Genomic DNA, 14,699 nt, shown 5'->3' on the forward strand with positions numbered 1-14,699 from the left:
GTGGTACTGCTCCCTGTGCTTCTTCAGCACCGCCTTGTAGCCCTCCACACGCTCCTGGTACATTTTACTTTCACAAATAAAAACAAGGTAACACTTTACTTGGGACAGTCAGCCCACAGAGACTTACAAAAGATCCAAGTTCAGTATGCAAAATTGTTGTTGAAAAATTACTAAACATCACCTTAAATCCAGCCCGTAACATTAACCATAAATTGCAGTTGCTGAGTGTCAAGAGATAGTTTGTTGATACTTTGAGCATCTGTTGTTGATACTCTGAGCACCATGGATGGACTATCAAAGTAAAATGTGACTGAAAATGCAGTCAATCAAAAATTGTGTGTGCATGCAGCTACTGACAGACTGAAGACAACTGGAGACATATGGAGAGGCCTATATGCCATTTTGTACACATTGGGGATTTAATGATCTTTCAACCAACTTACGTGTCTCGGTTGCAATTTTCTTGTCTGCGCTCCAGTTCGCTCTCCAAGACTTTCTCATACTGCAGCAATAAGCTGTGAGTTCTCTTCAGGCTACAACAGGAAGTCTGGTTATGGTCATCTTATTCAAGTGCAGTTGGTCTATATTGACATTTTGACAGCATACATTTTTTGTCAATGTTATGTATGAAAAACTAACAACATATCAGCCCTGTTCTTAGTTCTTTACCCCATAGTGTTCTCTTTGTAATGCTGAACTGTCTTCTGTTTCTCTGTAATCTGCTCGTCGAGTTTCCCAATATGCTTTTTATTCTCCTCAATGTAAGTCTTCTTCTGTTGAATATTTGCTCTGCACACTGGAACATGAAATGACAACACACACCACTGACAGCAAATTTTGTGGCAGAGCTACTCACCTTTGTGTCCTTAACAAGGAGGAATGTGTGAATGAATGACAGTGGATGCAACATTTAACGTTAACATTGCCTCAAATCAACAACTGTTGTTGATGTAGCACAGAATGCAGGATGAAACGTTAGCCTGCATATATTTATGTGTGTCATTTAACTGTTACTGACCTTGAATGTGCATCTGTAGATCATCTTTCTTTACAGATAATTCTCGAGTCTGCAGAGCTAGACAGAAAAAAAATAGATTGGGCTACATGGGGTGAGTAAATTAAAGGAGAATTCCGGTGTGATATTGACCATGTGTTGAAACATGATACCGAGTGTGAACGTATGTCTCATACCCCACGCTAATTCAAGCGACAAGTAAGAATGAACAAGTATGATAAGGTATCAGATTCCAAAAATAATATAGTGGAAATGCATGGATTCCAGTTGCTGCTACTGGAAGAAACTGGAATCCATACATTTCCATGGAATTATTTTTGGAATCTGATCCCTTATCATACCTGTTCATTCTTACTCGTTGTGACTAAATTCAAGATGGTTGCAAACGCTAAACTTCGTGAAGATACTGTCTGTATAAATCGTCTTGTAAGTAAACTACCAGTGCTTTTTCAAAGTTCTCAATGTCTCGTTTTAAATGTCAGGGCCCTCGGAAGTCTACCAATGAAGTGTGGAGATACATTGAGCCTCCTAAATGGTGTGAAACAGTGATTTATTTGCATGGCTAGCCCGATGCCGAAGCACCACCATTGAAAAAGCTGTTGGTAGCATCTGCTAAATAGCGCCAGATTTTGGAGTGCAGGGGACAAGCCGAGGTGGGCTATGAGACATACGTTCACACTCGGTATCATGTTTCAACACACTTTAGGTCAATATCACACCGGAATTGTCCTTTAACATAATCCTCTCAGTGAGTCAGGTAACATTATGTCACTTAGCAGATATGCTAATGTCTCATCAGTTATCCAGCTAATGTTAATCACATGAGTTAATGTTCAGTTCTTATACTGTGACTTACCTAACTGTATTAAAAGATTATCCAAATTTTCCATGACATTTTCGTCCGCCATTTTGTCTGAGGAAAGAAAAAACTTCACACGTTGATCAAGGACTTTACCTCAACTTCTTACGGAAATTAGTTAGCTGGCTAAGTTATCCTGAAGCTAGCTAGCTTCTAGCTAACTAAATCCTCCAATTTGTTGTCTGTGTTAACTTAACTAAACAGTTCATTTATAGCTCAACTGCACTGCTCTTTAAAACAGCTATGATATTGTTATTATATACATTTAAATAGTTCGAGACATTTGTACTTTGATAAATACAATATGCTGTGGCTAACAAGAAACCCTGAGAGTTGACAACATCTGGATTGAAATCATGAAAGTATTGTGGAACTTGCTTGCTGAGCTCGTGACAGTGTAACTTACCGCTTCTTCATGCTTAACTGTATCACTCATAGACTGTATAGATCAGTGGTCACCTGGTAGTGCACTCTCATTGGCTAGTCAGCACATCTGTCAAAGCCATAGTTTTATGCTTTGACTTTATTGTCATCATAGCCTAAGTGCTCTCTTTTAGTGCATTTACCTAACCCATTGCCATTCTCCCATATTTGGACAGGATGGGAGGGGACGCAGGAAAGGTTTTAAAAGCCTTTTGGGAGATGGAGTCACTGAGCAGGCTACAGCCCACACTGGTGTACACAAGGTAAGTCATGCAGAGCAGTTTTTTTCCCCCATCTTTTTTTTCTAGAATTATGATTGTTTTCTGATCTATTTAGACAAAAGGAAGCTTTAGAATCTAGGTAGATAAGTGACTGTGTTTAATTCATAATTGTTCTAATTAAAGGTGCTCTAAAGGGGTTTACATTTGTAGGAGTGGAATTGTGGATTGATACATGTCCATTGATAATTATAACCTGCATTTAGAGATGTGTACATAGGAAACAACTTTGGGGTTCATCAATATGGAATTTTATTTATTTGTCAGTCAGACATACAGTGTGATAAATGATGCCTTGTATGAATACTGCATGCATTTTTAACTTCCATTTTTAACTTCCATTGATTGCCTATAGCCCTGACTGAAGGTATTTATTTATCTGTTGCTTTCTCAGAGATATCCTCCACACCCAAACAACACTGAGGAGGCTGTGATGATGTCACCCTGGGGGCTCCTCGTGTCTGGGATGTTTATTCTGAGCAGGGCACAGGACTCTGGCTGTCCAAGAGACTGTCCAAAGACACCTCCTTCACCTGCGCCCCCGCTCCCAGATTATCCAGGGTCTGGCTGTCCACCAAAGCCAACCCCAGATTGTCCAGGGCCAGACTGTCCACCAAAGCCAACCCCAGATTGTCCAGGGCCAGACTGTCCACCAAAGTGTCCACTGAAATGTCCTCCACAGACCCCAGAGTGTCCATCCTGTCCATCAACCCCATGTTGTCCATTCTGTCCATCAGAGCCCACATGCCCCGATGACAAAGACGAGCCTATGAGTCCGGGTGGCCGCTGTGACCGTGAGTATGTCCAAAAAGGGGTTGTCATGGGAACCTGGCCTCAGAATCACGATCAGCGTCAGTATTCTGGAATACGGCATGTTAGATTGCTCTAGGGCGTAATAAGGAGTAGCAACAACAATCATTGGATGTCATGGACAATCTGGAAAGTACATCAGTAGCTCAAAGATGATGAGCATCCAGTTAGAAACTTTCTACATTTCTTTGTTTATTTGCTTAAATTTGTTTAAATTTCAGTTATCCATGAGAGCAAACAGACAGACAAGATGACAATACAATTCAACAAACAAACCCATTGACCCAGAATGACAATAAATAATAACCTAAAATATTGTATGGTGATTTGGCAGGATTGTTCAACTACTTGACATTGTTTTATACTTCATGTTTGATATGTGGTTGTAGTAAATCTTGAAACACCTTTCGGAAATCAACACAGATGTTTTAATTGATGACTAACTTACTCCTCACTCAAACTGTTTCCCCCACAGAGGTCCAGTGTTCCATCAACGTCTACTTTGTCTTAGACACCTCGGAATCAGTCTCCTTGTTTGCACACCCTCCTGGTACTGTAGTGGACTTGATTAAGCGTTTCACTTGGGAGTTTGCACAGAGACTCACGGACGGGCCTTACCGAGACGCTGTCCATCTCACATGGACGATGGGTGGCCTCCATTTCTCCGACACCAATCAGGTCTTCAGCAAGATCACCAGCCGTGCTAACTTCCTTCAGGCCATACCCCCAATCACCTACATTGGGAAGAGCACACACGTGGACTGCGCCCTGGACAACATGACCAGAGAGATCCAGAATCATCAGCACCATCCAGGGAAGCCGATGCACTTCGTGGTGGTCGTCACGGATGGCATGGAGAACGGCTATCTCTGCGTAGGGATGAAGAATGCAGCGGAGCGTGCCAAGGATCTGGGCTACCAGCTGTTTGCCGTCGGCGTCTCCACAGTCGGGAAGAATAAGGAGGGACTGCGGCAGATCGCCAGCTCCCCTGTGGCGATGTTCAATGGAAACCTTGTGGCTGTGAATCTGACTTCAGGGACAATTAGCAGTGCAACTATTGATCGGATTGTTGAGGCAATGGTAAGCTAAGCATGGTTTGTGTCATCACTGCCAGGCATGGATTAACATGTGATCCATCTATTTTATGCAACATGGTAATAGCCAGATGGCCAAATAAAATAAAATGTGATGGTATGGTATGGTGTGAATGATTACATGAAATTTGAGCATTTGCTATTTTTGGCTTAAGAATGTAAATGAAAAAAAATGCACAAAAAATGAATGTTATCATTCACATCATACAAATGCCAAGGCATTTCACTGGCGTTATGGATGTGACAAAAAGTCAATTTTCCGTGGATTTGCCCAGGTAGTCTAGAGGGGATTATCCAAATAAAGTGTGACCTAAACTCTCTTTGTCTCTGTAGTGTGTCAAACATAAGTGTGTTGAAATTGATGGCGCTCCTGGTCATAAAGGTGCTAAAGGAAAAAAGGTATGCAGCAGAAGATGCATTATTGTCAGTTAGTGTTTGCAGGATCATATGGTGCACTGTTTCAGTTTGCACTAGTAGCCCTGAGAAATATAAAATATTGTTTGTTGTTGCTTTTTAATGTGTGTGAAGGGAGAGAGGGGCCCGGATGGCCCAGATGGAGACAAAGGCCGTAGAGGTGGCGAGGTAGGACAAACCTTTTGTGTCTGTGTGTGTGTGTGTGTGTGTGTGTGTGTGTGTGTGTGTGTGTGTGTATGTGTGTAAACTTCACTTCACATATGGACATAGTCATCTATATTTTCTTTTCAGGATAATCAAGGAATCGATGGGCCAATGGGCTGTCCTGGTTCGAAGGTAGACTTTTCGATTAGAGTTCTTCTATTAGATTGAAATGCCATCCAGAACTTTTCTGTTTAAGTTACTGTCTTACTATTCCATCCTATATATACGCTTTTTGTTAAACTGGACAGAGGCATACGCTTTGCAATGAGCTTGTTTACGTTATACATATATTTCATGTTATTTGTACAATTACCCTTGATAGCAATAATGCATGTTGTTTTCTAAGTCAAGCAATCATCACTTTCAGTGTCTAATTTTAAATAATCGATTCTCATACTGTTTTCTCAAACAGGGAGATGTTGGAGGCCAGGGATCAAAGGTATAGTGTCCACTTACTCTGCGTGTAGATAGTATGTATGCAAGGACATATGGGTCATTCTTAGCAAATGGTGCCATTTGTGTCCCCATGATGTAATCAAATATAAGTTGTGAAAAAATGGGTTGATACTTATTTTTTTAAGCTTTCTTACTAATGAAACCCTTCTTCTCTACATAATACAAGGTTTATGCCCTCAGGGTTTATTAACACTTAAATAACTAGATGTACCGCAGAGCGGTACAAAATATGACCGCCGCCCAGTCCAGCACATTTTTTCCACAAAAATAAATCACGCTGAAAGGCCTATATGATTCTAACTGTCTCACTAAATTGCATTATCCACACTCAATTCTCACTGATATCTGCTAGACAACAAGTACCAAAACATGATTAGTTCATAGATTTCACATGTAAAATTCATTTTATACAACCCCACCTCCATCTTGCCTGTTTATAATTCTGAGAAATTCTTGAATTGTGTGCATGTGTGCATGTACATGTTTATGTTATGTGTGTGTGTGTGTGTGTGTGTGTGTGTGTGTGTGTGTGTGTGTGTGTGCGTGCTTGTGTGTGTGCCTGTGTATGTGCCTGTGCATGCAAGCGTTCATATGTCTACTGTGTGAGTATGTGTCATACGTATGGGTACTGTGAATGTATGTGTGTGTGTGTGTGTATCTGTTTGTGCACATGTGTGCACATGAAATGGGTTAACATGACCCCTGAAGGCAAACATACGGAAAAAAAATGGTCATCCTAGTCCCTACAGTTCTCAAGATATTTACAGAGAACTGTGTCTGCCCTACCCTCCTTTCGGGGGGTCCAGTCCAGCGGGGGGGCTACAGATCGATCAAAACGAAAAACGATGGTTCCATGCTATCCATGTGGGGTTACATGCCCACCAAGTTTTGTGTACCCCGGTCTTTCAGTGTCCCGGGAATCCTTGACGGAAATTTGGGCATGCGAAAAAGAAAAAAAAAAGAAAAAATCTGACTAAACCTATATGACCGCCGCTTCGCTGCGCGGCGGTCATAATTACTCTGACTGTGGTACAAGCACTCTAAAATGTCATGTCCCCGGTCAGTTTTTTTAACTTCAGTTGCAAATATAAGTAATAAAAATCAAATATTTTTTATGTTTTTAACTATAATTGCAAATAACTATTGATAATACATCTCACCACATGCTATTTGTTAAATTTAAAATATATTTTAATATTGAAAATCTTGAAATATGGTCTGTCCCTGAGTTCACTGTCCCCCCGCGTTACTTTGATGAAAATTCTTCTTTTCTTCTGGACACGCCCCCTGACTGTTCCTTTAGTCACCTGACACTCAGGAAGTAGTTTGTGGTTACTTGCAGAACAAGAACTGGCAAAATCAAATATCTTAAACATTTGACCAAATTCCATAGAATTTCCTATTTTCTTTTAAAACAATTGTGTGGACATTACCATCTAGTCTTAAATCAGAGTGTGTATTTTATATACAGTGTGTGTTTATTAAAACTTTCTTAAAATATATTTACAGGGGCAAGGTGAGGGACAGTTGAGCTCTTAGAAAATGTAAATATTATAATAACTGTCCATTAAAAACATGTATTAATAGAGATGAAAATGTCCAGTAACGCGGGGGGACATTTGTGTATACACATGTACAACAAATCTGATTAAAATTCTGATGTCATAACATCCTGAGCTGGCCCAATATATGTTTCTCATAGTTGAACATGTCCCTCATCAGATGAAATGATAAAATCAATGAAAATTTTTTTAGGCAAGGTCACCACCCTCAAATGGCACCATTTGCTAAGAATGACCCACATGTGTAGGCATAAACACAGACAGCCCTAATTCCATTGTTGTGCAGTTGGTAAGCTACGAGTAAAGTCTGCCAGACATGAACTAAAGCTATCATGTGGTGTATGTTAGCGATAGTGTTAGCACTGCGCTGACCTAAACATACACTAAAGCTATCTGTGGTATATGTTAGCGATAGTGTTAACACTGCGCTGACCTAAACATGCACTAAAGCTATCTGTTGTATATGTTAGCGATAGTGTTAACACTGCGCTGACCTAAACATGCACTAAAGCTATCATGTGGTGTGTGTTAGCACTGCGCTGATCACTCATGTGTGCGTTTCGGGTGTTGATCATGGAAATAAATTTGCAAAATATTTGATTAAATTAGCTTCGGTTCATTGCTCATTGCCAATTTAATAAAACAAGGGCCCTTAAAGGTGCAGTCAGGGATTTTACGCGATTTCAAGCCCATAACATTTTTTGTCACATTCAGCAATCATCTCCTCGCAACTGCTAGATGCCTATTCTGTGAGAACACTGTAAAAAAACCTGTGTCTGTAGGCAGCCCAGGCTCCGAAAACTGGAAACAAACAAAGTGTCCTGTCCCCAAACAAAAACGAAAGCCTGTGTGGAATTTCTCTAGGAATACTGAAGGTAGGGGTGAGCTACCTCTCCGACATGTTTCGTTTGGTTAAAATATAATGTACGTTTTTTGCACAAAATCATCTGTTAATAAATGTAAACAGAAACACAAATAAACGTGACTTCCTGCGAAATCCCTGACAGTGCCTTTAATTTGTTAGAATTATGGATATTCTGGGTGAAACTCTCTGTCCTGACACAGCATTTTCTCCAATGCATAGGGTGGGATGGGAGACACTGGCTGGAAAGGAACAGATGGTCAGAAGGTAAGGCCTGAAGAGAAGCAAGCTTGGTGAAACACCAAAGGGCTGATCTACTATTTTGGAAAAGGGTCTTTGTGTGTGAATGATTATCTGATATGCTAACCTCTACCACTGTTCGCTGTGAGAGATCCCATTGATGGTGGCTAGAGAGGTTCTCTCTTTACTGTAAAGCGCTTTGGGTGCATTGAAAAGCGCTACAGAAATGCAATGTGTTGTTGATATGCCTATGAGGGGCAGTCGTGGCCTACTGGTTAGGGCTTTGGGCTTGGAACCGAAGGGTTGCCGATTCGATCCCCGACTAGTAGGGACGGCTGAAGTGCCCTTGAGCAAGGCACCTAACCCCTCACTGCTCCCCAAGCGCCGCTGTAGCAAGGCAGCTCACTGCGCCGGGATTAGTGTGTGCTTCACCTCACTGTGTGTTCACTGTGTGTTCACTAATTCACGGATGGGATAAATGCAGAGACCAAATTCCTTGTATACGCAACTTGGCCTAGAAACCTGATTTACATTTACATTTTGTTACATTTACATGATGCATATTTTGTCATCTGTACCTCTAAACGATACAGAAATGATCAATATTAAGAAGGTGCAGGGCATTTTTTGAGGGCAGGATTGGTCCAATGGGAGCACCCGGCTGTAAAGGGGACCCAGGAGTCCAGGTTGGTGAAATAAAGTGCCATCTTAATGGGTGTCAAGGAACATAATAACTGTGTATGAGTCTGTGTACGTTTAACCATTATGTGTTTTCACTCTGACAGGGCCCTTCTGGGAACCCTGGACCAGCAGGTGTTTGTTTGTCACAAGGAACCAAAGGAGACAGGGTGGGTCTAAAAGTGTTTTTTTAAATCACCTGTCCTTTTCTGTATTAGGTATATCTCAGAATATTGAAGTAATCCTGTTCTGCGATCTGGTTCCTGTTTAGGGGGTTAATGGACGTCCAGGCAGACCAGGCCCTCATGGGCCACAAGGAGATGTTGGACCAAAAGTCAGAATCAGATCTCAGTCATGGCCTCTCATTCCATTATACTGTTCCATTTTAACTTAAAGACACCCTCAACAGTTTTTTGACCTTAACATAACCTTTCCAAAATAATTTTGATGGCACATAACCTCATAACATGACGAACGGCACTTCGGTCATTGTCTGAGCGGCCCTCTGTAGGTGATCGACCTAGCAACTGTCTAGTTTCGGGTAGGAAACCTTCCCCCCTCCGAAATCTAAACAGAAAAGAGCTACTATGCTATAGGTATTCGGAGATCTCTTTATTCAGACTGCTGTCGGTGCATTTCCTCTATAGTATTATTATATGGGAGTTCTGTTCATACTTTGTTGTAAAGACGCATATTTAGTTTATTTATTATTGCGCTTCTCAACTGTAGGGAGACCCCGAGAGCCAACCTTGTTAAGGGTGCCTTTAAAATACTATGTGCACATTCATATAATGACTATAATGAGTTTTGGCTTTGACTACACCAAAACTAATATCAATACATGAAAACATCAGCATCATCAGAATAATGGTGATGATAATGATGGCCATGATAATGATAATGTAATGTAATAATGTGATGACGTAATATGTATTTCTACTGCCTGCACCAGGGAGATATGGGGGTACCAGGGAAAGTGCGCTGTCCAGGGATGAACGGGACAGAAGAGGGTGACTTTTCTCTGTTGTTTTGCATGTTTCAAATGTTCTGTAACCTACAGCCATTTTTTTCAGGGAGACCCAGGAGTAAAGGGACAGAAAGGACACGAGGTAATCATCTGAATCATAATTCTACAAATATAAGACCACACCAACCAACGCAGCATTCCGTAACAGATCGTATTCAGCAAGTAACGCAACTGTGAAGTGTAAGAATATGCTGTCTTATCCAGGGCACACGGGGAGATGTTGGAATCAAAGGCACCAAAGGACATGTTGGATGGAAAGGAGAGAAGGTTTGGTCACAGATTCTGTAAACTCTTGACGGGGTCATACAAAGGTCCACATGCAATTTACAGTAATGTGCAAAAATGCATTAATCAGTATGTGTCACATTTCTACACCTTGGTGGTGTGAGACCCTTCCTCTTTCAGGAAATTGAGTACCAGCAGGTAAACAAAAACAAATACAGACTCATGGTTTCAGATAGAGGAAATGCTATGGCTTCTTTCACTGTTTTCAGGGGGATCGCGGACCGGAGGGGTTTTGGGGATTGCCTGGAACACCAGGCGCTACAGGATGCAAAGTAAGAGTTTAAAGGAGAAATCCGGTTTTCATATAGATGTCAGTTTCTCAAGGTCACAGAGTATTGTCGGTATGAAACACGTATCACGCCCCTCGATTTGCAGGGGCATTGTGGTCCTCCAGGTGTAAGAGGACCACCAGGGGAAAGAGGGTTTCCTGGTGACAAGGTGAGCCTAAACCTGATGCATCATGGGAATTCACTTATAAGTGTGGCGTTGATTCCTGTACATCACTCGAATCTTAAGGGTGAAGGGTGGGTGGGGCACTTAGTATCACCACACCCAAAGGATTGGGGTCAAATCAGCTGTGAAGCCATTTGATTACTTCAGGTGCATTGAAGAGAGGGAAGCAATTTGATTGGCAGTTGAGCTCAAATATCAGCATTTTACTAGAAACCATATTGTTCAACTATATGTTTAGACACAAATGAATGAATCTGAAATGGACTCTATTGTGTTTTTAGGGTTCTACTGGAGACCCTGGAGACGACGGTGCCCAAGGGGACGTTGGAGCCCCAGGACCAAAGGTATAGCAACGGATAGAACAGTAGCACAAACACCTGTTGACATCACAGCCTACAGTACATACTGGCAGAGTGTTCTAGAACAGTTGCACACTTGTACCAGAGAGGGTTGAACCGGGTTAGTAATCAAGGATCTTTGCTTGTACAGTAACATTACAAAAAAAATAAGTTACATAAAGTTCTTTTGTCTTGCTACCACTTCCACCAGGGTGACCCGGGGAGAAACGGACTAAACATCCCAGGAAGAAAAGGTGAAAGGGTAAAACACTTTTTTTGCCAAGTTGCCAAGACTTGTGTACTACCTACCTTTCTTACAGAGTACAGCATTGCATTGATTCTTTGTGTGAAAATACATCATGTGAGGGTATGCCTTGCAGATGTGTGTGTGTTTTTTTTATTCATTTGTAAAAAAAAAAAACATAACATACGGGGTGTTTGTCTGGTCACTCAGGGCTGCCCAGGAGGCAAAGGAGAGATGGGTCCAAAAGGTTCTAGAGGTGTCTGTGGGATGAGAGGGAATCTTGGAACCAAAGGACCGAAGGGAGATCCGGTGAGAGGCCTGTTTTGGGTTCTTCAGTTCTGTAATTACCAACAGCTAAACATATGATCTGCTAAGTGCTTTTTGTCAAGTTAAGTTTAATCATTTGAAATATCCCACAGTTGGCCCAAAGTTCCTGATCTTTACAAGTTTGCTTTCTCTCCTCATCAGGGTGAACCAGGACTACCGGGGGAACCTGGCGACAGAGGATTTTCTGGAGAACGTGGTTTCCCTGTAAGTATTGAGTATGTGTACCTGTAATACCTAGTTAACAGAAGCTTAGGAGGTTAGAAAGTTCCCAAATACGGTAATCTCACACTTGAACAGAGATGCACAGTAATGTCTTTGCAAAGACATGATATGTCAGCCTGGTACACTCTATTGATGATTAGGTGAAAGACATAATATGTCAGCCTATATAACAGCGTTGAAGTCATTTTGATGGTTAACCTACTTGTAATGAATGGCGTGCCTTCCCAGTTGTAGGCTACCGCTACCCATCTACGGAGAACCAGTCTTTACCTGGGCCTTGAGTCCCTGATTTCTCTGGGCCTTGAGTTCCTGATTTGTTTTAGCCCCTTATTCCAGATTTGGATACCAGTTTACACCCTGGAGTTGACAGCATTGACATGTTGTTTGATTAACATTATTATTATTTTTTTCTCTCCATAGGGGGACTGTGGTCCAGAAGGTCCTGGGTCCAATGTAAGTCATATTTTAAGACTGATTGGTAAAGTGGATTAGTACAGCACTAAAACTATAATTCTGTGTATGCTTCCCCAGGATTGTGACATCATGAGCTACATTAGAGAGACTTGTGGTTGCTGTGGTAAGTGGTTTAAAAACAAAGGCTGATCATCAATCATGGTACATCTAGTACATACAAACATACCTTTGATATATATCATTATTAGAATGGCTACAGGTGAACTGCTCAGGATATTGTTGATATTATCATTTCTGTTGTTTCGACAGACTGCAAGAAGCAATGTGGCGCTCTGGACATTGTGTTTGTGATTGACAGCTCAGAGAGCGTGGGGCTCACAAACTTCACCCTGGAGAAACACTTTGTCATCAACACCATCAGCAGGCTGGGCTCACTGGCACCGGACCCCAACTCAGACAATGGTACACAACTCACACAAGCCATGATATGATTATGTACAGTTTGAGCCTGTTGGACAGGACATGGTATAGTTTATACTCAAATTATGATTCATGTCCTCAACGACCTACTGTAGACCTACACTACTGTATAGGTGACTACAGAACCCTAGAGTATGGAACCTTTTGTCTCTTTTTTTACAGCATTAGGAGTTCTGGAACTATAGGCGCAAGAAGGAACCATGCATGGATAACAGCATAATTCAAATCCAACAGCACTTTCCTCTTACCCTTCTAGGGATTCGAGTCGGCGTTGTGCAATTCAGCCACCTGGGAACCTTCGAGGCCATCCGTCTGGACGACCCCAACATCGACTCGCTGTGCACCCTCAAGAAGGCCATGAAGGGCCTGCAGTGGATCGCCGGCGGGACATGGATCCCATCCGCCCTGAAGTTCACCCACGACACCATCATACGCCAGGGGAGGAGGGCATGGGCCAGGGTGGCGGTAGTGGTCATCACCGACGGCCTCTACGACCAGAAGGATCACCCGCACTCTCACCTGTGGTCTCTCTGCACTGACCCCAGTGTAGATGTGTTGGCGCTGGGCCTGAGGGACAGTTTTAATGGCACGCCGTGTAATTACACCTTACAGAACATCACCTGCAGCCTTCCCAAGCGCATAATGACCTTCGCCCGCTACACAGACCTGTTGGCAGAGTTTCACCCAGGAGGTGGAGAGTGTGCTCTGCCCAGGTACACCACCAGCGCTAGTTTACATTAGGCTATGAAATGTATACTTGTACACTTTCTTTTTTAAACTTGATAGCCATAATTAGCCATAAATTGCTATGCCAAAGTATGCATACTTGTGTGTGTGTGTGTGTGTGAAATGTATAGGTCAGCTTTTACATGTCCCTCTTTTCTTGTACAGACCCTTTCATTGTCTGTCCTGATCTCCCATGTCAGTCAGGTAATATTCTTATTTATTTATGTATTAATATATTTATTTGTTAAACATTTAGCTCTTACACACATTACATCACATCCTCCTCCTATATGTGCACATCACATCACATCCTCCTCCTATATGTTCACATCACATCACATCCTCCTATATGTGAAATTATGGTACGGTGAGAGCTGACTTAGGTCTACTCGTGTTTGCATTTTCTTCTCCTCCAGAGATGGCCGTGGCACCATGTGCTGACCGGCCGGTAGAACTGGTCTTCCTGGTGGACGGCTCGGAGCGCCTCGGGCAGGAGAACTTTAATCGCGTGCGGCTCTTCATCGAGACCGTGGCACGCAGCCTCCGGCTGGCCAACAGCCACGTTGACCCGACCCGAGCCCGTCTGGCTGTGATCCAGTACGGCGGCCAGGGTCAGTCTCAGCTGACCTCAAGTTTTACGCACATTCACGCTGTTTTCGCCAGACGTCTGGAAAACATGCTCTACTTGGACTCTTCCTCCGATGTCACGTCAGCCATTTCCTTTGCTATGGAACACATCCTCGTCTCCAAACACAGGCAACAGACCCGGCTAGAAGCCGAGTTGAGTTTTGTGTTCATCACAGATGGCGTCACGGCAACGCAGGGGCTGCAGGACACTCTAGTACTCATGCGCAATAACCAAGTCGTACCTGTGGTTGTCGCTATGGGCAACGACGTGGACAAAGAGGTGTTCCTGCAGTTGGCCTTGAAGGATCGCTACGCTGTGTTCCAAGGGCCAGATTACAAACACCTGTCCAACCCTGACTTTCTTGAGCATTTCATTCAGTGGGTATGTTGATTTGAGAGGTGTGGGTTATAGGTCATAGCTTGGTCAGGTGACCAACTCTCTTCAAATGGTGCTTGTATTTGTTAAACAATTTGCTGACAGTTTATGTCATCCCATTCATATAAATCTAGTAAAATATTCTAGCACATATCACATAGTACAGATATATATATATATATATATATATATATATCATGCATTGTATAATGTTACACATATATTTCTATCATGCATTGCTTACTGTTACACAAAATCTTGTGCAAATTTTGCAACATCCCCTAT

The 14,699-nt window shown here is 42.3% G+C and overlaps 1 protein-coding gene and 1 pseudogene across 1 annotated transcript in view; one reads left to right on the top strand and one right to left on the bottom strand.

Moving 5' to 3' along the window:
- LOC143099941 (uncharacterized) overlaps positions 1-3,321 on the bottom strand; it is a 14,402-nt gene extending 11,081 nt beyond the window's left edge. Inside the window, exons 1-4 of the mRNA XM_076262850.1 lie at positions 3,069-3,321; positions 670-796; positions 444-533; positions 1-67 (exon numbers count right to left, since the gene is read on the bottom strand). The exon at positions 1-67 is cut by the window's left edge and continues 121 nt beyond it. Coding sequence (XP_076118965.1) covers positions 1-67; positions 444-533; positions 670-796; positions 3,069-3,321 — 537 coding nt within the window. The remainder of the gene's footprint in view (positions 68-443; positions 534-669; positions 797-3,068) is intronic.
- A 23-nt stretch (positions 3,322-3,344) lies between these two features.
- LOC143099942 (collagen alpha-2(VI) chain-like) lies at positions 3,345-14,479 on the top strand (annotated as a pseudogene).
- Positions 14,480-14,699: the final 220 nt, after the last annotated feature.

Source organism: Alosa pseudoharengus, unplaced genomic scaffold (genome assembly GCF_046254945.1).
Source record: "Alosa pseudoharengus isolate Yale_2024_CS ecotype anadromous, Long Island Sound unplaced genomic scaffold, YU_APseudo_1.1 YU_APseudo_1.1_scf_3, whole genome shotgun sequence".
Taxonomy (NCBI): domain Eukaryota; kingdom Metazoa; phylum Chordata; class Actinopteri; order Clupeiformes; family Clupeidae; genus Alosa; species Alosa pseudoharengus.